This window comes from Anomaloglossus baeobatrachus, chromosome 5, assembly GCF_048569485.1.
Source record: "Anomaloglossus baeobatrachus isolate aAnoBae1 chromosome 5, aAnoBae1.hap1, whole genome shotgun sequence".
Taxonomy (NCBI): Eukaryota; Metazoa; Chordata; class Amphibia; order Anura; family Aromobatidae; genus Anomaloglossus; species Anomaloglossus baeobatrachus.
Window position 1 is genome coordinate 268818333 of NC_134357.1, and position 23929 is coordinate 268842261.

The 23929-nt window shown below is 44.6% G+C and overlaps 1 protein-coding gene across 1 annotated transcript in view; it reads right to left on the bottom strand.

Annotated features, from left to right (window-relative positions):
- LOC142311242 (uncharacterized) overlaps nt 1-23396 on the bottom strand; it is a 278135-nt gene extending 254739 nt beyond the window's left edge. The window contains exons 1-4 of the mRNA XM_075349463.1: nt 23229-23396; nt 7526-7671; nt 4465-4644; nt 4260-4383 (exon numbers count right to left, since the gene is read on the bottom strand). Of these exons, the coding sequence (XP_075205578.1) occupies nt 4260-4383; nt 4465-4644; nt 7526-7671; nt 23229-23265 (487 nt within the window). The 5' untranslated portion in view covers nt 23266-23396. The remainder of the gene's footprint in view (nt 1-4259; nt 4384-4464; nt 4645-7525; nt 7672-23228) is intronic.
- Between the last annotated feature and the right edge of the window lie 533 nt (nt 23397-23929).

Genomic DNA, 23929 nt, shown 5'->3' on the forward strand with positions numbered 1-23929 from the left:
GAGCACAGGCAAACCCGGGGGGAGGCTGGGACCACAGGCAAACCCGGGGAGAGGCTGGGACCACAGGCAAACCCGGGGGGAGGCTGGGACCACAGGCAAACCCGGGGGGAGGCTGGGAGCACAGGCAAACCCGGGGGGAGGCTGGGAGCACAGGCAAACCCGGGGGGAGGCTGGGACCACAGGCAAACCGTGGGGGAGGCTGGGACCACAGACAAACCCGGGGGGAGGCTGGGAGCACAGGCAAACCCGGGGGGAGGCTGGGACCACAGGCAAACCCGGGGGGAGGCTGGGACCACAGGCAAACCCGGGGGGAGGCTGGGATCACAGGTAAACCCGGGGGGAGGCTGGGACCACAGGCAAACCCGGGGGGAAGCTGGGACCACAGGCAAACCCGGGGGGAAGCTGGGACCACAGGCAAACCCGGGGGGAGGCTGGGAGCACTGCCGCCAGGCACAGAGAGCGCTGCTGCTGGGCACAGACAGCGCTGCTACCGGGAACAGTAGGACCTTAGGGATGATGGGACAGTTGCTCCTCTTCTATTGGATTGGAGCACACCTCTACCCTGCCTACAAAGTACATCCTCACGTAGCCAGTGCCAGCGTGGGGACGTAGTCCTTCAGGTGCGTCCAGCATTGAACGCGCCGTGCAGGGTTTTAAAGGGCCAGCAGCCGGAAAGATGCGGTTGCTGCCCCAGCATTATCGTCCCCGGGAATCAGCCCGGGGCCGTAGAAAAAGTCTTTGTGGGCCGCAGGTTCCCCACTCCTGTTCTCAAGTATATTTACAGACATCCACTGAAGACAGTGTCCCAGATTATTGAGCGGTCTGTAAACATAGAACTCTCTCTTCTGTGTCAAAAGTGGTAAAATAAAAAAGCACAACATTTATGACAATATCATGTGCAAATGTGGGGAAATCAAAACATAACTGTACAAAAAAAGAGTTTAAAGAAATAATAAAGATACATTACCGCAAGTGCCTAATAATGGGGAAAAATTACACTATGTAATAGCCAGAGTGGACAGCAGCAGGTTTACAAAAATAAGATGCAACCTGACAAGGTCAGAACATAGGAAAAAAACTGTGGAAGAAACAAGCGCAGAAATAGGGTCTTATCTGGTAGACAAGGGTATGCAAAAGTAAAGACAGGTACTCACCTGCTTCAGTTGTGACTGGCACAACTCCAATGTAAGCATATAAGCTGATGATGCAGCAGTGGTCAGCAGCAGCCCCGATGCAGAATTGGCAGATAACAGATGGCTGGGAGAAAAACGGGTTAAATGCTGCGCTAGAAACCACGATTCCGATGGATAAAATAAATCCTTTCCTTTATTGGCACAAGTCAACGCGTTTCGAAAGCATATCCACTTTCTTCATCAGGACAAGACAGTACAAGAAAAAGTACTGTCTTGTCCTGATGAAGAAAGTGGATATGCTTTCGAAACGCGTTGACTTGTGCCAATAAAGGAAAGGATTTATTTTATCCATCGGAATCGTGGTTTCTAGCGCAGCATTTAACCCGTTTTTCTCCCAGCCATCTGTTAAGGTCAGAACATGAAAGTTTATCTCCATAAACTGTTCCTCAAGACTGATGATGTAAACTTATATATGTGAAAGGGATGAAACAGAACATGTCACAAAATAATAATGATATGCCATGTGTACACGCTCATGGAGCATAAGGAAGAAACACCCATTATCGAGCTGCATTCCCTATAAGATGGTGGCAGCCCGAAACGCGTTTCTGGCACAGATTGTATTTTAGATTATACTCACGTGTGCAGTTATCTGTAAAAATCTCCTCCTCCTCACTCCCCTCTTCAACCTTCACAATGGTCACAACGTTACTCTGTAACAAATATTAAAAAGTCAGAGTTGGAGAAGTTGCATCAAAGGATTTAGAAGAACCAAAGGTCGTAAATTACCATGGTGACCAAAAATTACATGACAGCTGTAATCAAATTAGCTACGTCTCCGGTATAAATCCAAATTGTTGACTCTTAACCCCTTCACCCCCTAGCGATTTTCCGTTTTTGTTTTTTGCTCTTCTTCTTCCGAGAGCCGTAACTTTTTTATTTTCACTCAATCTTGCCATGTGAGGGCTTATGTTTTGCTGGACGAGTTGTACTTTTAAATGAAACCATACGTTTTACCATGTAGTGTACTGGAAAACTGAAAACAAATTCCAAGTACGGAAAAATTACAAAAAAAGTGCGATTGCACGATTGTTTTTGGGATATTTTATTCACCATATTCACTATATGGTAAAACTGATGTGTCGGTGTGATGCATAAGGTCAGTACGAGTTCGTAGATACCAAACATGTATAGGTTTACTCTTATCTAAGGGGTTAAAAAAAATTCAGACTTTTGTCCGAAAACAGTGGCGCACTTTTTGCGCTATTTTCCAAAAACCGTAGCGCTCTTATTTTTTGGGATCTATGGCTCAGCAATGGCTTATTTTTTGCGTCTCGAGCTGATGTTTTTAACGGTACCATTTTTGTGCAGATGCTACGTTTTGATAACCTGTTACTGCATTTTGCACAAAATTTGTCGCGACCAAAAAACGCAATTTTGGTGTTTGGAATTTATTTTCTCCTACACCGTTTACCAATCAGGTTAATTGATTTTATATTTTGATAGATTGGGCGTTTCTGAATGCGGTGATACCAAATGTGTATTTTTTTAACCCTTTAATTTTCAATGGGGTGAATGGGGGGGTGATTTTAACTTTAAGGTTGTATTTTTGTTTAATTTTTTTTAAAAAAAAATTTTTAAACTTTTTTTCTATTTTATTAGTCCCCCTAGGGGGCTATGAGGATCAGCAGTCTGATTGCTTGTTCATTTCTGTAGGTCAGAGCAGCATTGCTCTGATCTGCAGAAAAGCTGCTCTTCTCTAAAGGCCCCATTACACGCTACGATTTATCTGAAGATATGTCGTTGGGGTCACGGTTTCCGTGACGCACATCCGTTGTTAGCGACGTCGTTGCGTAAGACACCTACGTGCGACTCCGAACGATCGCAAATAGGGTGAAAATCGTTGATCGTTGACGCGTCGTTCAGTTTCAAAATATTGCTCGTTGTTTGGAACTCCGCAGACATATTGCTACGTTCGACACCCTGCCAACGACAAACAACATCCACACGACTGCCTTGGTCAAACAATATTATCGCTGAACGATGTTGCGTCGTTTGTGAGATGTGCATGTGTGACCGCTACTAAACGAGCTATGTGCGATCTCGGCAAATCGTAACTACGATCTGGGCATGTCACATCGCTAACAAGATCGTCAGATAAATCGTAGCGTGTCACGGGGCCTTTAGAGCCGGCGCTCTGCCGGCTGTAAGAGGAACGGACTCATGATAGCTACAGGAGTCATCACATGATCCTGTGCTACCATGACAACCATCGGCTCCACGTGATCACGTCACCTGACTTCCGATGGAGCCGGGTCAGTGTGAGGTCTTACCGCGGCTGTGATGTACACCGCGCTGTCATATTTTGACAGCGCGGTGCAAAGCGTTTATAGGTGAAAATGGAGAGTGGAACCACTCATGCGTGATAGCTGATTTGAACAGCTGATGTGAGGCTGACATGTGCGGAACTCACCGCCGGCTGCCCGCGGCAGCTGGCAGTGAGTATACTGACATGAGCTAGGACGTACCAAGTATGTCCAATGTTGGCAAGAGGTTAAAGGGCATTTGTCAGCAGGATCCTAAGCAGTCTATATAGGTATGTAGGTCATAGAGAGTTGAATTAAATGATTCCTTAATATTTGTGATCGGATATCTGTTACCAGTGTGAGATCTGTAATAACTTATGGCCCACTCTCGTGATCTAAATGTTCGCTATTTCCATTCTTATGTGGTGTCACACAGAACACTGATAATTTCTTTCTAAGCTGTCATCTGGGTTTGTGGCTCTTGTTTCCATTGTTTCCATATAGGAAAGTCTCAATTGGGAGAGGGCAGTGTCTCTATAAATTGACCAGTCAATGTAGAATACTGGTGGATGACTGAACAAAAGAACTTCACAGCCTTCTACACAACATAGGGAACATTTCATGAAACCTTCTCTCCAGCTACCTGATCATCCCATGGAACATTGTAATATTCTTCTGAACAGTCCAGTGGAAGGAGAGGACTGGGACATCTCTCTGGTGTTGTCCCGTTACTGGATAGAGCTATAGGAAACACATACAAGCATTGATTTAATACTTTATATATAAGTATATGCAATATGTATGTAGTCTTGAAAATTACCTGGGGAGATGAGGTTTTGGTTGCACCTTAAGATGATGTCCTTATACAGATTTTTGTGTCCTTCTATGTATTCCCACTCCTCCATGGAGAAATGGACAGTGACATCCTGACACCGTATGGGAACCTGACACAAAATGATACAGTCATCTCCCCGATCCCTTCATAATGTTATAGTATAGTGTACCAGTATTCCCACCAATGTCACCTCTCCAGTCAGCAGCTCAGTCATCCTATGGGTGAGTTCTAGGATCTTCTGCTCATTGACCTCTTCATCTTTCAAGAAGTGAGGTGGAGGCCCCAAGACTGGTCTCATAGTTTGTCCCCAATCTTCAAACACAGGGGTCTGACAGCGCTTAGTAGAGGTCTTCTTCACTACTGTGTAATCCTGTTTATGGAGAGATGCATATCACTGCATAATAATAAGAAGCAAATCTAAAATTACAATTCTCCAGATTTCCTAAATTTGATCAGGAAATGTGATTAGATGAGAATTGAAAGTACTTCAAAGCCTACAATTGATAGGAAAAGACTGCGGTCTTCTTGGATTGTAGAAGAAACCTCTGATGGAACAGTGAGGGCTGCATCCAAGCAGCAGTCGAGATGCCATGAGACAAGTCATGTCTCCACCAGGAATCTCGGCATCTCCATCGCAGGGAAATAAGTATAGGTTTGTTTTTTTATTTTATGTTGAGCACCTTTACCATTTAAGCAAAGCAATTTGACGTCTGCGAGTCCCTAGGGTAACAATGGGGACACAGCAATCTTGGTAGATACTGATTTAGTCACATGAACACCATATGTTGAAGGAGTCTCTCTTACTTGCATATCCAGCAGAGGTCAGAATTACTGCTGTAGAGAAGACTGAGTGGCAATGGCGCATACGCAGATTGAAGTTTTTGTTAATCTGTCCATGTGCAGATGCCGCTCATAGTCTTCTACGCAGTCTCTTCAATAAATGGCGCCGAAGATCGTAGCACACATATGCGCCGACTCCGGGGCCATTTTAATGAAATCATACTAATAATGCGCGTGCGCCGCCAAACAGCAGTAATGGCGGCACAGTACAACATTTAAAAGGGAAACTGTCAGGTCCCCTATGCATCCAAAACCAGGAACAGTTCTGGGTGTGTATCTAGGATCCCTGCCTAACTGTCCCTGTATCTAGTAGCATACATAAAGAGATCTTTAGAAAATAAATTTCTAAGGATCCTTCATGAGATGGAAATGAGCGCAGGGACTAGATGCAAGGGAGTTATTTTCCCGGACTGCCCTCTTGGCATGTTAGCACACCCCTGTACCTGTCTTTTGTCACTGCCTCAAACGTCAGGTTTAGGCTCAGTGCGCATAATCAGAAGTCCCAGAACTTCTGGTCACGCACACTAGACCACTGTGAAGCCGGGAAGCGTACATCCAGCATCATAGTGCACATGAACGGAAGTGCGAGGACCCATGTTTCCCACCCCTGGCTGTTTCCCATAAATGACATGATCACTAGGGTTCGCAGCATTTAGAAGGTTGGGAGAGGGAGTGCACTCCCCCTCCCACCCGATCTGGACCCCCACAACGTGATCACGGAGGCCCGATGGTAGTCATGGCAACCAAAGGTCACCATGACAACCTCTGGATTTGCAAACTACGGTAGCCTGTTAGAAGCCTTTTAGACCATGATGCTGACATTGCCTGTCAGTGTCATACTAACAGGTGTAATGTATTGCAATGCTTGTGCACTGCAATACATTAAACAAGTGATCAGAGTAAAAAAAAAAAAAAATCACATACAAGGGACAGAGGCTACTTTCACACATCAGTTTTTTTTCCATCAGGTACAATCCGGAAAAAAACGAGTTAAACGGATCCGGTACCGCATCCGTTTTATCCCCATAGATTTGCATTGTTACCGGATTGTACCTGATGGCTTTGCGTTGCATCCGTTTTTTTCCGGATGCGGTAAAATTAATTAAAGCGGCGCGATACGGCGTGTTTTACAATGAAAGCCTATGGACGATGGATCCGGCGCAATGCGGTAAAAAATGGATGCGGCTGCCGGATCCGTTTTTGTTAACTGCGTATGCACCAAATTAATTAAAAAACCTGAGCCATCAAAAAAAACAGACAAACGGGATGCAAAACGGATCCAACGGATCCGTTTTTTTACGCATCCAGCATAACGGATCCGTTTAAAACTGGATCCGGTGGATACGGTTTTACATTTTTTTCCCGGATCCTTTGGATCAGGAAAAAAAAGGATTGTGCCTGAATGCAGAAAACTGATGTGTGAAAGTAGCCTACGTAAAAAAGTAGAATTTTGGTACTCACAGTAAAATCTTTTTCTCAGTCTTCATTGGGGGACACAGAACCATGGAGACTAACACTAATATTACATAGAACTAAGATTGTCTCCTCCCCAGTAGACTATACCTTGCCTGCTAACATCTGGCCTCCTCAGTTTTGTGAGAAAGCAGTAGGAGTAAGAAAAAGTTAAAGGAAACCTGCCACCAGATTTAGATAAACTGCGGCCACCACCAATGACCTCATATACAGCATTCCAGAATACTGTACATAAAAGCCCAGGCCACACTGTATAGTGTAAAAATCACTTTAATACTTACCTAGGGGGCGGTCCGGTCCGATAGGGGCTACGATTGCCGTCCTCCTTCTACCCAGCCCAGTATGGATGACACATCCTACGTCATGCGCACAAGTCGGCATTGCGCTCCTGTGCAGGCGCACTTTGATCTGCCCTGCTCAGGGCAGATCGAAGTATCGTAGTGCGCATGCGCAGGCGGTCTTTAACCTTTCCTCGCGCCTGCACACTACAGTACTTTGATCTGCCCTGAGGCATCAGACGGACGTTATTTTTACCATATAGTGAACGCAGTGAATAAAATATTCCAAAAACAATTGTGCAATTGCAATTTCACCACACCTGGAATTTTTGTTGCCGTTTTCCAGTACACTATATGGTAAAACTAATGGCTTCATTTAAAAGTACAACTTGTCCCACAAGAAACAAGCCCTGATATGGCAAGTGATGTAAAAATAAAAAAAAAAAAAAAGTTACGGCTCTCGGAAGAAGGGGAGCAAAAACGAAAAACAGAAAAGTCACCTGGCGGTAAAGGGGTTAAAGTTCTGAAAAATTGTAATTTTTTTTTATTTTTAACAAAAACCTTTCATTATAATGGGTATGAATACTTTTTATAGCTACTGTACCTCTGTTATTTTCATAGACATAAATGATGTAATGTGACCTGATCAGAATCTCTCACCTCACCAGTAAGCCGGAATAGGATCTCTAGGGTGAGGTGTAATAGCTTCTCCGCCACCTTGTCCCTGTCCCTATCCATCCTTGACAGGTCAGGAAAGTTCTCTTGTTTAGAAGGTATCCACTGAGAGGATCCAGTATTGTAGGAACCTGAATGGAAAGGAGATGAGACGATGTAAAATCATTAAGATACCTATGGAAAATGTTCTGTATATAACGTGACCCCGATTTATCCATTGCATTTTTTGTTAAGCATCTTTCCTCGTGGTATTAGTTGACATTTTTTCGGCGCCACATTCATCAAAATGTTGCACATAATTGACAAATTTGCTACAAAATCTTTAACTTTTTTGTGACTCTTGGCAGCAAAAGTTGCACGTTGACACCAAAAGTCGCAAAAATTGCTCAAAATTACTGGTGTACTGAAAAATACAGGGTGACTGGAGTAGAGTTGTGACAAATTTTGCAACTTTATAAAAAGTTGCAATTGATGAATAATAAAAACATCTGGAATTGATAAACTCTGCTACAAAGAGAAAAACACAAAAAAACCCAGACAAACACATAAAACAGACTTCAAAAAAGTGCAAATAAAATGAATTGAGTACAAACAAAACAAAAAATAAAAAGGCGTAAAACACATAAAACAAGACAAAAACAGGGTCAAAGGCAATGCTGAATCAGGGCCAGTATGTTACCTGCCCATGTGATCCTTACATCCAGCCATCGGCATCATACTGTCTCTGGTGTAACATACAGCGCACATTCTTATACTGTACTTACTACATAACATTATCAAATCCAACACCAAAAACAAAGACTCAAAATGAAACAAAACAAAAAAAATCTAAAATATATATTTAATATATATTTAATAAACACAATACAAAATTTTGAATACCAGGTAACAAATTAAGAGGCAACAGAACCAGGGAAATGGATTATCATAACGATATAACATTAACACCTTTTAGACATGCTAGATACATACAAGAAGCAGCAAGATAAAGGACTGTCCTTAGTTGCAAGGTGGGCAAGCAAAGATGGCTGCTGTTCTTGATAGCAGGCAATCTCCATGTATTGCCTGGGAGGGAACGGTGTCTTGCCCCCCTCCACAGATATTGCTGTAATTGGTCAGTGAATACTGACAGGCCCTAAAAGGAAAAAAAAAAAAAAGCCCCCCCAAGCTGTTCTGGGGAGTGGTAATTTATGTTGTCTACTACAGAACGGGGACAGTGGTGGTGGTGGTGGTGACACTCCTGTTTATGTCATCGATAGGTCGGACAGTACTAACTGACTCACTCGTGCTAATAGGATTACTATAAAATAACGATATTTGCCCAATGTTTCAATGCAAAATTTGGTGGCCAGTGGTTTTCGAGCTGTCACCTGCAATCTGTGCTGTTGTGTGCTTTCATCAGTTGTCATTAGTATCTGTCCTGATCTCAGCAGCTCCGAATTCTCAAATCTTGTCAACCCCCCCACACCTCCTCATTCCAATTGCACCCTGCTTCCACTAAGAAGTTCTGTTTGATTTTGATGCAGAGCTAGTTTTTTGTGTGTGCTAATGCAGCAGAGTTCTTTGTGTTGATGTACCAGAGAGGTCCATGTGGTGGTGTCATACTGTGTTGGGGGGAATGCACCATAGGGGCCATATACTGTGTGTGGGGGAATGTAGTGTGTGGGTAAATTTACTGAGGGGGCATCATATTTTATGATAGGCTTAACAATTCTAAAATCAAACTGTTTGTGGTGGGCACTGTGGGAGCAGGGCAGGCTCCAGGTTTTTATGGACCCTGGGCGAAAGAGTCTCAGTGGGCCTCATTCAACACATAGACATGCACAGATACATACACATACAGGCATATGTCCACATACAGTATATATTTAAACAGAAATTAAAAAACCCCCCACGTAAATAGACATTAATCTATACACAGTCATGTACAATTACATTCATAGATACACATCATACATGCACATGGGGACATACACATCACTAGGGGGCATACATATTACTGAGGAAAGGGGTATACAGCAATGGGAGGCATACAGCTCTAGAGGGGGGACAAACAGCTCTGAGGTGGGGGGTGACATACAGCTCTGGGGGTATACAGCTCCGGGGTAGAGGGGACATACAAATCTAGGGGTATAGTAGTATGCAGCCCCCATATTCCTCTATATAGTGATATGAAGCCGCCATAGTCATTTATATAGTATTATGTAGCCCCCATGTAGTATAATGCAGCCCCCATATGGCACTACGCAGCCCCCATATGGCACTACGCAGCCCCCATATGGCACTACGCAGCCCCCATATGGCATTAGGCACCCTCATGTAGTATACAACCCCTATATAGCATTAGGCACCCTCATGTAATATACAGCCCGCATATAGCACAGTGCGCATTAGGCACTCTCATGTAGCCCCCATATAGCACATTGCAGATCCAGATAGCATTAGGCATCCTCATGTAGTATACAGCCCGAATATAGCACAGTGCAGACCCATATAGCATTAGGCATCCTCAGGTAGTAATGTAGTATACAGCCCGCATATAGCACAATGCAGGCCCAGATAGCATTAGGCATCCTCATGTAGTATACAGCCCCCATTGTCGTCTGGCCACAGCGATAATACATACTCACTTTTCCTCGTACCCTGCTGCTTCGGTCTCCTCAGCACGTCTACTGCGGTTGCTCTGACCTCACTGCAGGCGCTCAGTGTTGTCGTCATCATGCTCCGCTGCTGAGCTGTCAGAGCGCCGACAGACACAGAGGGAGAATGATGAGAGAGGCAGTGCGTCGCACCATCTCATCAATGCTTTCAATTGTATCGGCAACTGCGATGCCGATACAATTGAAAGTGCGATCCTCAAAAGGGGAGGAGGCCGGTGGCGTGGCCTGCCACTGCGGGTGGGCCCCGCCGGCAGCCCAGGGCCCCGGCAATTGACAGAGTTTGCCGGGTGCTGACGCCGCCCTGTGTGGGAGCTATGAAAGTGGTACCCTGTAGAAACACTAATGGGCTTCACTAGGAGCAATACTTTGGGACATGCTAAAAATAATGCACAAAGGGTATAAAAATAACTTATTGGTATCAAAATAAAGGAGGTATAATAGGTTTCCTGGGATACCAGACAAGGAGTTTAGAGTGCAATCAGCACATTATATATATATTAACAGCTGTATATTGAATACTCTTCTTAGATGGGAAATATACAGTGCCTTGCGAAAGTATTCAGCCCCCTTGAATTTTTCAACCTTTTCTCACATTTCAGGCTTCAAACATAAATATAAAAAAATGTTCATGTTATGGTGAAGAATCAACAACAAGTGGGACACAATTGTGAAGTTAAATGATATTTATTGCTTATTTTAAATTTTTGTAAAAAATAAAAAAACTGAAAAGTGGGGCGTGCAATATTATTCATCCCCTTTACTTTCAGTGCAGAAAACTCACTCCAGAAGTTCATTGAGGATCTCTGAATGATCCAATCTTGTCCTAAATGACTGATGATGATAAATATAAGCCACCTGTGTGTAATCAAGGCTCTGTATAAATGTACCTGCTCTGTGATAGTCTCGGTGTTCTGTGTAAAGCACAGAGAGCATCATGAAGACCATGAAGACCAAGGAAAACAACAGGCAGGTCCGTGATACTGTTGTGGAGAAGTTTAAAGCTGGATTTAGTTGCAAAAAGATTTCCAAAACTTTACACATCTTAAGAAGCATTGTGAAAGCGATCATATTGAAATGAAAGGAGTATCATACCACTGCAAATCTACCAAGACCCGGCCGTCCATCCAAACTTTCATCTCAAACAAGGAGAAGACTGATCAGAGATACAGCCAAGAGACCGATGATCACTCTGGATGAACTGCAGAGATCTACAGCTGAGGTGGGAGAGTCTGTCCATAGAACAACAATCAGTCGTACACTGCACAAATCTGGCCTTTATGGAAGAGTGGCAAGGAGAAAGCCATTTCTCAAAGATATGCATAAAAAATATCATTTCAAGTTTGCTACAAGCCACCTTGGAGACAGACCAAACATGTGGAAGAAGGTGCTCTGGTCAGATGAAACCAAAATCAAACTTTTTGGGCACAATGCCAAATGATATGTTTGGCGTAAAAGCAACACAGCTCATCACCCTGAACACACCATCCCCACTGTCAAACATGGTGGTGGCAGCATCATGGTTTGGGCCTGCTTTTCTTCAGCAGGGATAGGGAAGATGGTTAAAATTGATGGGAAGATGGATGGAGCCAAATACAGGACCATTCTTGAAGAAACCTGTTGGAGTCTGAAAAGATCTGAGACTGGGACGGAGATTTGTCTTCCAACAAGACAATGATCCCAAACATAAAGCAAAATCTACAATGGACTGGTTTACAAATAAACGTATCCAGGCATTAGAATGGCAAAGTCAAAGTCCAGACCTGAATCCAATCGAGAATCTGTGTTCACAAACGCTCTCCATCCAACCTCACTCAGCTTGAGCTATTTGCAAAGGAAGAATGGGCAAGAATTTTAGTTTCTCGATATGCAAAACTGATAGACACATACCCCAAGCGACTTGCAGCTGTAATCACAGCAAAAGGGGGCGTTATAAAGTATTAACTTAAAAGGGCCGAATATTATTGTACACCCCACTTTTCAGTTTTATATTTTTTAGAAAAATTTAAAATAAGCAATACATTTCGGTCAACTTCACAATTGTGTCCCACTTGTTGTTGATTCTTCGCCATAAAATTTTAAATTTTTATCTTTATGTTTGAAACCTGAAATGTGGGAAAAGGCTATGTGCGCACGTTGCGTACAGTCACTGCAGAAATTTCTGCAGCGATCTGAAGAGCACATGTGCGCTTTAAATCGCTGCAGAAATGTCCGTAGTGAGCGCCGATTCCATGCGCTCTGCCTGCAGCTCCTGCCATAGACAGAGCAGGAGCTGCCGGCAAAGCGCATGGAAGAAGTGACATGTCACTTCTTAGAACGCAGCGCTTCGGCAGTAGCCGAAGCGCTGCGCTCTAAAACGCCACGTGCGCACGGCCCCTGCACAATCTCCATAGACTGTGCAGGGGACGCAGGACTCATGCAGTTACGCTGTGCTACAAAGCGCAGCGTAACTGCATGTATTTACGCAACGTGCGCACATAGCCAAAGGTTGAAAAATTCAAGGGGGCTGAATACTTTTGCAAGGCACTGCACATGGAATTATTGCAGATTATAGAGAAATGAACACGTACCCCCTATTAGCAGATGTATACTGTGTTCCCTTTGCTTGTTAGCAGTGGAATGCATATAAAATATATGCAGATTATAGTAAAATAATATATTAACAGACATACATTGATTTCCCTGTGCTTGTTAGGTAGGAAATAAACATAGAAAACAGTATGCACAGTTTATAGAGGAATGAACATATATCACATATAAACAAATGTATATTGAATTTCTTGTACTCATTAAGTGGGGAGTGAACAAGCAAGGACTGTCCCACCAGAGAGTTGGTGAATTCCCTGGTGGGCCCCTAAATGTACTATTTCAAAGCTTCCTGTATGGTCGGCTGGTAACCCTCGACCTTACCAAGTCTCCTGGGCAGGTAAAGGAGCTATATAAATAAATGTCTATATGTTCTGATTTCACAACAGTTTAAGACAAATCATAACATGTAAACAAACATTCGGTTTTGAGACCTGCCAGGTTGAACGTCATCACCAGTAGGCGTCCAAGTGGAGGCCTGTGCAAACTACACATCTTTTATAATATCTGGCAGAGGGTCAGCATATGAAGCAGGTAAGAGAAACAACAATGTGATGCTCTGTAGTGTAAATTGTACTTATACACACAAGGTCTAAATTGTTGGTCCCCCTTATTTAATGAAAGAAAAACCCCAAATGGTCTAAGAAATAACTTGAATCCGACAAAAATAATAAATAAAAAAAAAATCTATGAAAATGAATAAATTAAAGTCAGATATTGCGTTTCAACCATGCTTTCACTGAATTTTTTTTTAAATTAAAACTCATGAAATAATCATGGACAGAAATGATGGTACCCCTGAAAATAATGTGAGAAAAGGGACATGTTAAAGCAAGGAGTGTCCACTAATTAGCATCACAGGTGTCTACAATCTTGTAATCAGTCAGTCAGTGGGCCTGTATATAGGGCTACAGATACTCACTGTGCTGTTTGGTGACATGGTGTGTACCACACTCAATATGGACCAGAGGAAGAGAAGGAAAGAGTTGTCTCAGGAGATTAGACAAGCATGTTAAAGGTAAAGATTATAAGAGCATCTCCAAGCAGCTTTATGTTCCTGTGACTACAGTTGCACATATTATTAAAAAATTTAAGATCCATGGGACTGTGGCCAACCTCCCTGGATGTGGCTGCAGGAGGAAAATTGATGACAAATCAAAGAGACGGATAATACGAAAAGTAACAAAACAGCCCAGAAAAACTTCTAAAGAGATTAAAGGTGAACTTCAAGCTCAAGGAACATCAGTGTCAGATCTCTCCGTCCGTCATTGTTTGAGCAAAAGTGGATTTCATGGGAGATGACCAAGGAGGACACCATTGTTGAAGAAAAAAATAAATAAAAAAAAGCCAGACTGGAATTTACCAAACTACATGTTGACAAGCCACAAAGCTTCTGGGAGAATGTCCTAGGGACAGATGAGACAAAAATTGAACTTTTTGGCAAGGCACATCAGCTCTATGTTCACAGAATGAAAAATAAAGCATATAAAGAAAAGAAAGCTGTCCCTACTGTGAAACATGGAGGAGGCTCTGTTATGTTCTGGGGCTGCTTTGCTGCATCTGGCACAGGGTGTCTTGAATCTGTGCAGGGTACAATGAAATCTCAAGACTATCAAGGGATTCTAGAGAGAAATGTGCTGCCCAGTATCAAAGCTTGGTCTCAGTCGCAGGTCATGGGTCTTGCAGCAGGATAATGACCCAAAACACACAGCTAAAAACACCCAAAAATGGCTAAGAGGAAAACCTTGGACTATTCTGAAGTAGCCTTCTATGAACCTAATATCCTATTGAGCATCTTCGGAAAGAGCTGAAACATGCCGTCTAGAAAAGGCAGCCTTCACACACGAGACAACTGGAGCAGTTTGCTCTTGAGGAGTGGCCAAAATACCTGTGGAGAGGTGCAGAAGTCTCATTGATAGTTACATGAATCGTTTCATTGCAGTGATTGCCTCAAAAGGTTGTGCAAAAAATACGTTAAGGGACCATCATTTCTGTCTAGGCCTATGTCATGACTATGATTTTTAAAAAAAAATAAAATAAAAAAAATAAATTCTGTGGAAGCAGAAAAGCAATGTGTCATTTGTTCATTTTCATAGAAAATTTTTATTTATTATTACTTACTTCAGATTCAAATTATTTCTGTGACCATTGTGGGTTTTTCTTTCATTAAAAGGGAACCTGTCAGGTCCAATATAAACCCTGAACCACGAGCAGTTTTGGGTGCATATTGCTAATCCCTGCCTAAGCATAAGAGGATGACCTCACTCACCTTTCTGCTGCCATCGCCGCCTAATGCTGGATATGCTAATGAGCTCAGGGACTAGTCCAAATTGTGTTGCTTCCCTTGCTAGTCGGCCCCATTAGCATGTTAGTGCGTCCCTGTGGGTGTGCTAACATGCTAATGAATGCGAGGCGTCAGAGGATGATCTCACTCACCTCTCCGCTGCCATCGCCGCCTGAGGCTGGATTTCGGCTTAGTGTGCATTATCGAAGACTTCCGGTCATGCGCACTTCTTCAGTTTGAAGCCAGGACGCGATAGTGTGCGAAACTGCGGGGTCATGCACACTGAGCCGAAATCCAGCGTCAGGCGGCAATGGCAGCAGAGAGGTGAGTGAGATCATCCTCTGACGCTGCACATTCATGTTAGCACACCCACAGGGGCATACTAACATGCTAATGGGGCCGACTAGCAAGGGAAGCAACACTCTTTGGACTAGTCCCTGAGCTCATTAGCATATGATAAAAGATCTTTAAAAATACTTTTTCTATAGATTTCTTTATCTATGCTACTATATAGAGATGGATAGGCAGGGATCAGCAATATGGACCCAGAACTGCTCATGGTTATGGGTGCAAATTGGACCTGACAGGTTCCCTTTAAACAAGGGGTACCAACAATTTTGACCAGGTGTGTATATGTAAAAGTATGCAATTGAAAGCGTCTAGACAACTATGGAGAGTGAGGCAGAACATCCAGTAAAATGATTCTTGGGCCCAAATCAAGACTGAGGCCATAGTGGAGTCAGATGCTCCCGATTCATGAAAACATGCATGCCTCTTCATGAATGTGGAGCATCTGACCGAGCAGCATGAACATCCGTGCACTGCACCAGAAATCTCACTCCAGTTAGGAAATGGAGTAAGATTTCGGACATACAGCTTGCTGTTAATTACCCGAGCTATGGTGTCCTGGCCCAGCTACATCCTACCTCCACCTATGTGCCTACAGCTCGGAGAAATTGGCGTGAAAATGTCAAAAGTCGCAACATTTTAAATTAAAAGTTGCGCCTAATATTTTGTAACTTTTATGCCAGAATTCTGGGGTGAAAGCTTTGCTAAATCAGGACCTAGAAGTATAATGGCGGTGCAATACATATGGTGAAGAACAGCAAAGTGTGATGCGTAAATAGTACATATAATTGCTTTGATGGCTGCCACATGAGTAAAATGGGCCTAATTTTTAGTCAATCAAGGCTTTAAGAAACAGGTTTTAGTTTTCCTCATCTTTCAAGAGTCCTAACTTTTTTATTTTTAAAAGGGCTGTTTTTTTGTGGAACAAGCTGTAGTTTTGAAAGGCACCATTTATGCAATGTACTGAAAAATGGGAAGAATGATCCAGGTGTGATGAAACGGTGAAAAAAATGCCATATGCTATCTGTGATCACCACACAGAAGAAGGTGCTCTAGTCAGATAAGAACAAAGTAGAACTTTTAGGGCTAAACTTAAAACTATGTGTGGCGGAAAACTAATACTGCCCATCACTCTGAAAACGCCATCCCCACCATCAGGCATGGTGGTGGCAGCATTATGCTGTGGTTTTGCTTTTTTTCAGTAGGGACAGGGAAGCTGGTTAGGACTGATGGAAAGATGGAGCTAAATACATACTGCTAGAGCTACAATGGAAAGGTTAGATCAAACCATATTCATGTGTGTGAAGGGCTAAAAGTCCAAAGCTATATCGCATTGATAATCTTTGACAAGACTATAAAACTGCTGTTCACAGATGCCTCCATCCAATCTCACTGACCTAGAGCTATTTTGGAAAGAAAAATGGGCAAAAAAAAAAAAATTCAACCTCTAGATGTGCAAAGCCGGTAGAGACATCCCCCAAAAGACTTGCAGCAGCAATTGCAGAGGAAGGTGGTTCTATAAAGTATTGACTCAGGGTTGCTTAAAACAAATACACGCCACAATTTTCACATTTTGTATTTTAAAAATATTTAGAAAACCATCTATCATTTCCTTTTACACTTCACAAGTACATACAATTAAAGGGAATATGTCACCTATTTTTTGCCACCTAATCTGAAAGCAGTATAACAGACAGACCCTGATTCCAGCGATGTGTCACTTACTGCACTGCTTAGTGTAGTTTTGATAAAATCACTGGTTAATCAACAGTAGATTATCATTAGAGAACTAGAATTAGAGCATGCTACCAGGTAGTCCAGCATATTCATGAGGTCTGTATAACTGCTAGATCTACAGCAGAGAAAACATTGATTTTATCAAAATAACAGCATTCAACACAGTAAGTGACATCGCTGCAATCGGGGTCTCTGTCTCTACATTATGCTGCCCTCAGATGGGGGAGCAAAAACCTGGTGACAGATTCCAGTGCAGCGTTCAGCTACCCCAGGCCTTGGAACGCAAGCAAAAATACACAGCCAGCCACCCACAGGCCCAAACACTAAACAGACACATTTACAAAACTGCTTGGCCTGGAAACGCTGCCAATTAGGCTTGGGGACACTCAGGCTCATGGCGGCGACCGCCCCTCAGTACTCGGTCCCTAGGTGCCACTATTTCTCCCAGTGTGCCATCTCCACCTTTCACAAGCATATGTCACAATACATCACCCGTGGCCTGACCTAAGCAGTTACTGGAAAGGTCCACTTAATCACTGACACGTGGACAAGTGCTTGTGGTCAGAGATGCTACATTTCCCTGAGAGCACAGTGGCTGAACCTTGTGGAGGCCAGGACCAAGTGTGACCCAAGAATGGCTCACGTGCTACCGACGCCTATGATTGCAGGTCCTAGTTCCATCAGGGTGACCCCCACCTCCTTTTCGAATTGGTCTACAAAACTTTGAAGAATCAACCAAGATAATGAGTGGTGATGACACCATAATCAGATGCACAACCATCTCACTTCTGTGTCTGCTCAAATGCTCACAATGAAAGCGGGAGATCTGAATGCACACCAAGTGGCGATGAAGGAAAAAAAGTACACTGGATGATTAATACTCAGGCCACCCTCATCTCATCTGCTCAGCACAGATTGGGTGATAAGAAACAGAAGATGGTTGCCTGTGATGTAGTCGTCCTCCTGGTGGGGACAGGGAAGTCTTGCCTGTAGGGAGTCTGGCACACACGACTGACTATGTCCCGCTGCCTTTCCAGTGACCCTTGGGTTCTATCGTATAGTCATTTTGGACAACACTGATAACTGGTTGATCACCCTACTCGATCCACGCCACAAGGAGAACTTTTCAGCTCTCCTTCATGCGGCGAAGAAGGCTAGTAAAATGTTGCTATACCAAAAGGTCCTAATTGATCATTTAGTCCAAAAATTTCCATCTGATAACGGTACTGTCACATTTGCGTTCAGCGCAATCCGCCACTACGGAAAATAGCGCAGTCCGTTAACGCACTGCGCTATTCTCTATAGACTTGTATTGACGACGCACTGTAACGCAAGTGTTTGCGATGCATCCACTGGTCGAGTCTGCGTCGTTAATTTGACACAGAGTCGGGAGGAGGGAACGCTGCATGTAGCGTTTTTTGGGTCGTTAGAATCCGCCAAGGTGTCTAATGATTGTCTATGGGGGCGGATTCTGCCACAATGCACTAAGCAGCGGAATCCGCTGACGGATCTCGTCACGTTCTACTGTGCATGCTCAGCATGTCCAGCAGAACGATCTAAATCGTTTAAAATGACTCCTGGTCTCTCTCCCCGCTCTAACATACTCACCGATCACCGGCGCGGCACGGCTGTCACACTGCTCTGGCGGCTTCTCCTCTTTTGAAAATGCCGGCTGCTCATCATTCCATTTAGTATTCACTGCTTCCCCCGCCCACCGGCGCCTATGATTGGTTGCAGTCAGACACGTCCCAACGCTGAGTGACAGCTGTCTCACTGCAACCAATCACAGCCGCCGGTGGGCGTGTCTATATCGTGCAGTACAATAAATAAATAAATAATTGAAAAAAAAACCCGGCGTGCGGTTCCCCCTAATTTTGATACCAGCCAAGATAAAGCCAGACGGCTGAAGGCGGGTATTCTCAGGATGGGGAGCCCCATGTTATGGGGAGCCCCCGAGCCTAAAAATATCAGCCAGCAGCCGCCCGGAATTGCCCCACCATTAGATGCGACAGTCTCGGGACTCTACCTGGCTCATCCCAAATTGCCCTGGTGCGGTAGCAATCGGGGTAATAAGGAGTTAATGGCAGCAGCCCATAGCTGCCACTAAGTCCTAGGTTAATCATGGCAGGCGTCTCCCCGAGATACCTACAATGATTAACCTGTAAGTGAAAGTAAATAAACACATACACCCGAAAAAATACTTTATTTGGAAGACAAAAAAAAAACACCTTTCTTCACCACTTTATTAAAATCCCCAAATACCCCTCCAGGTCCGGCGTAATCCACGAGGTCCCGCGACGCATCCAGCTATGCTACATGAAGCTGACAGGAGCGGCCATAGAACACCGCCGCTCACTGTGAGCTCCACGCAGAAACTGAAGAGAGTCGCGCTGTCAGCGGGGACGTCACTGAGGTAATGCCGGTGTGTGTGTGCGGTGATGATGAGTGCAGTAGTGCCGGGGTGTGTGCGGTGATGATGGGTGCGGTAGTGCCTGCGTGTGTGCGGGGATGATGGGAGCGGTAGTGCCGGTGTGTGAGGTGACGATGGGTGCAGTAGTGCCAGGGTGTGTGCGGTGATGATGGGTGCAGTAGTGCCGGGGTGTGTGCGGTGATGATCGGTACAGTAGTGCCGGGGTGTGTGCGGGGATGATGGGAGCGGTAATGCCGGGCTGTGTGCGGGAATGATGGTGGCGGTAGTGCCGGGGTGTGTGCAGTGATGATGATGGGGGACGGTAGTGCCGGTGTGTACGGTGATGATGATGGGGGGCGGTAGTGCCTGCGTGTGTGCGGGGATGATGGGAGCGGTAGTTCCAGGGTGTGTGCGGGGATGATGGGAGCGGTAGTGCCAGGGTGTGTGCAGTGATTATGATGGGGGCTGTAGTGCCGGCGTGGGTGCAGTGATGATGGGGGCTCTCTATCGGCTTAACGCAAGGCGTTATTTCACAGGAATCCGTTGCCTTTATTATTACACTATTTACAACGCATCCGTCACATGCGTCACACAACACATTGTGACGGATGCCGTTCAACGCAAGTGTGAAAGTAGCCTAACTCTGGCAGCGGAGGATATAGTTTCTTGGGCAACCAAGGAGAGACGAGGGAAACACACACCAGGTCCAACAGAGGCAGGGGAACACCATCAATGGTCTGGGATAGTTTCATTAGACCCTCCCAGTGCCCAAGTCCTGATGTGCGGGGTACTTTGACAATGAGGAAAAAGTTTTGAAAGGTGGGGAAGGAGTACCTAGCCGACTGTACAAGCATTCTCCAAAATTTCTCTGTGCTGTACAACTATTGACTATTATCTGGCATGAATTATCCCTCTACACTTGCCCTGCCACCAGCGTTTTGTCTGAGCGGGTTTTTAGTGCTGCCGGGGGCATAATAACTGATAGATGCACCCACTTGTCAACTGAAAATGCTGACGCTATCAAAATGAAGCCCTGTATTGGCCCAGACTTCTCAACTTCACCGGATGACAGCAGCGCAACACAAAGACAATTAAAATGTTCCTTTTTCCTGGGGTATTCCCATGCACCCCTTCCCACCAAAACAAGGGTATACCATTCACGATATCTTTTTTGTGTCCTCCTCCTCCTCCATCATATCAACAGTGACCATGCAGCCCTCACTCTTAATTTTTCAAGGGTGTGTTTGATACCCTCCTTCATAATTTTTAGAGGCTTACCTCGAAAATTATTTATTTGATAGATATATATGTATGGTTTCCAAAGGTAAATGTTTTTCAGCGCCTGCACAGACTGCATAGGCTTTACTAGTGTAGGAATCCCATTCTTAATAATGGGAAAAAAACATTGCCGAGGCCATCCTACATGTCTTCCAGGGTGTTTTGGAGTAGCTCCTTCTAATTTTTGGCAGCCTTTACATGTAGTGAATAGATTTTACTAGTGCAAGAGTCCCAATCTTAATATTTGGGGGAAAAAATCTGGGGCCTTACTCTATATGTCTTCCAGGGTGAATTGGAGTAGCTTTGTCTAACTTTTCGCAGCCCTTGCACTTAGTCACAAGATTTAGGAGTCCCACCACTTAAAAGGGGTGGTTCACCACTTTTCATTACTGGCCACATCGATACTGTTCTGAGAAACAATGTTTCTCTGAAATACCCTATGTTGCCAATAGTGCGCTATTGTGGTCCACTCACCACCTTTGCGTGACTCCCAGGGCTCCATGACTTCACATCAATGGAGGCTGGCCATACTCCCCGTGAGTGGGCTGTGGGCGGCATGTCATCGCTCAGCACAGCCCAGCATCTCCCTGCTCCTTCACTGCAGAGCGCTGCAAGTAGGAGACACGCTGGGCTGTGATGAGTGGTGAAATGCCACAGCCCAGTGACTCAGAGACTGGGGCCGGCCGCAGTGAGGTCTTGTAATCAGGAAGTTGACATGACATCACCGGATCCCTGAGGGCATGGAGTACGGGGGTCAGGCGATGGGGGAACAGCAGTCCGCAATAGCGCCGCTCACTGGCAGAATTGGCAACACAAGGTATTTAAGAGAAACATTGTTTCTAAACATAATATCAATGTGGCCAATAATGGATATGAGTGAACCACTTCTTTAAGAATGCATCTTCCATATGCTGTTCCCATTGCATTTCAGCATTTTTTGCACCCATTTGAGCTTTTTCAGGACCTCCCCAGCCCTCCTGAAGGGAGGTGGGGTCTCCTAGAAAAAGCTCAAGTTTTCCATTAACATACTGTATACTCGTTACTCGAATCGAGCTCTTATTGAGTGTCCGACCTGCTTGATTCGAGTACTAGAACATATATTAGTTCTCACTCATCACTACTAGCCAGTCATTGTGGCAGATTGCACGGTGGCTCAGTGGTTAGCACTACAGTCTTGCAGCGCTGGGGTCTTGGGTTCAAATCCCACCAAGGACACCATCTGCAAGGAGTTTGTATGTTCTCCCCGTGTTTGTGTGGGTTTCCTCCGGGTTCTCCAGTTTCCTCCCACACTCCAAAGACGTAATGATAGGGAACTAAAGGCCATGTTTCACTAAGCAACATCGCTAGTGACATCGCTGCTGAGTCACGTTTTTTGTGACGCAACAGCGATCTTGCTAGCGATGTTGCTGTGTGTGACATCCAGCAACAACCTGGCCCCTGCTGTGAGGTCGCCGGTCGTTGCTGAATGTCCTGAACCATTTTTTGGTCGTTGCTCTCCCGCTGTGAAGCACACATCGCTGTGTGTGACAGCGAGAGAGCAATGATCTGAATGTACAGGGAGCCGGCTTCTGTGGACGCTGATAACCAAGGTACACATCGGGTAACCAAGCAAAGGCTTTGCTTGGTTACCCGATATTTACCTTGGTTACCAGCGTCCGCAGCTTCTAGAAGCCGGCTCCCTGCTCACGTAGCCAAGGTACACATCGGGTAACTATAAGCAAAGTGCTTTGCTTAATAACCTGATGTGTACCATGGTTACTAAGCACAGCGTCGTTACACGGGTCGCTGGTGGCTGATCGCTGTGGAGATCTGCCTGTTTGACAGCTCACCAGTGACCATGTAGCAACGCTCCAGCGATCCCTGCCAGGTCAGATCGCTGGTGGGATCGCTGGAGCGTCGCTTAGTGGGACGGTACCTTTAGATTGTGAGCCCCAATGGGGAAAGTGTTGCCATTGTATGTAAAGCGCTGTGGAATTAACAGCGCTATATAAATGAATAAATATTATTATAATAATAATAATAATACAGAAATATGCCATTATAGTACAAGTTAGTAGGGCAGATCTTGTTAGACTCCTACAATCCAAAGACAGGCATACAGTATATGTTTATCATGAAGAATACAGATTTACAGCTTGTAATGGTCATGTTCTGATTGATAGTCATGGCTGTACCCTCCAATATTTTTGCTGACATTTTCCTTTGTTCCAGCCACAGATGCGCTTGCCAAACACAAGGGCGCTGATACACAAGACCCCATTTATACACAGATCAGCACGTCCGGGGATGTGCTTAACACCCCACTACAAAACACAATCATAAACACAGTCAGACATGCAGGAGACTCACTATATGTATAGACACATGCACAGATGAATAGCCTCCTACCGTTCTGCTGGTGATGTGGAGGCCCACTACCGGCCATTTCTTGGGAGCATGCTTGTGATGCACAGGACAACCATGGACACCTTCTGTTAGGCTACACACTGATACAATAACAGGCCTGCACTTTCCCTCCCTATTTGTCCTGACTGCTGAGCTGCAGGCATCAAGTTACAGCAGTCAGGAGTTTCTAGCATCACAGAAGGGGGAAGTTAATCCTTGCATGCCAGGCCCCAGCCCACCCTGATGACAAAGTTCTTAAAACCAGATGTTGTGTGCCCATAAGACGACGATCAGAGATTATTTTATAAAAATAGCAATACAAAGGAACTATATCCTTAAATATAAAATCTCTCAGGCAAAAATATTACACCTCATAATACAAAATAAATGAGCTCTGTGTAAAATCCAGGCCTTGGAATGTTGGCAAGCCGACAAGGCTTTGAAGACAATGGCTACTTTCTTCATTACCTGTTAGCCAAGACAAGGATCCCCATTCTCCTAGACACATCCAGTACGAAAATAACAAATCCGCAACCGATTGCCAACAAATGTGTCAATTATTATTCAAAACGGTATACCCTTAACCCCTTCACCCCCAGCCTTTTATTTACATCCCTGACCGGGCCATTTTTCCAATTCTGACCAGTGTGGCTTTATGGAGGTTATAACTAGAACGCTACAATGTTCATCAGCAATTTCTCATT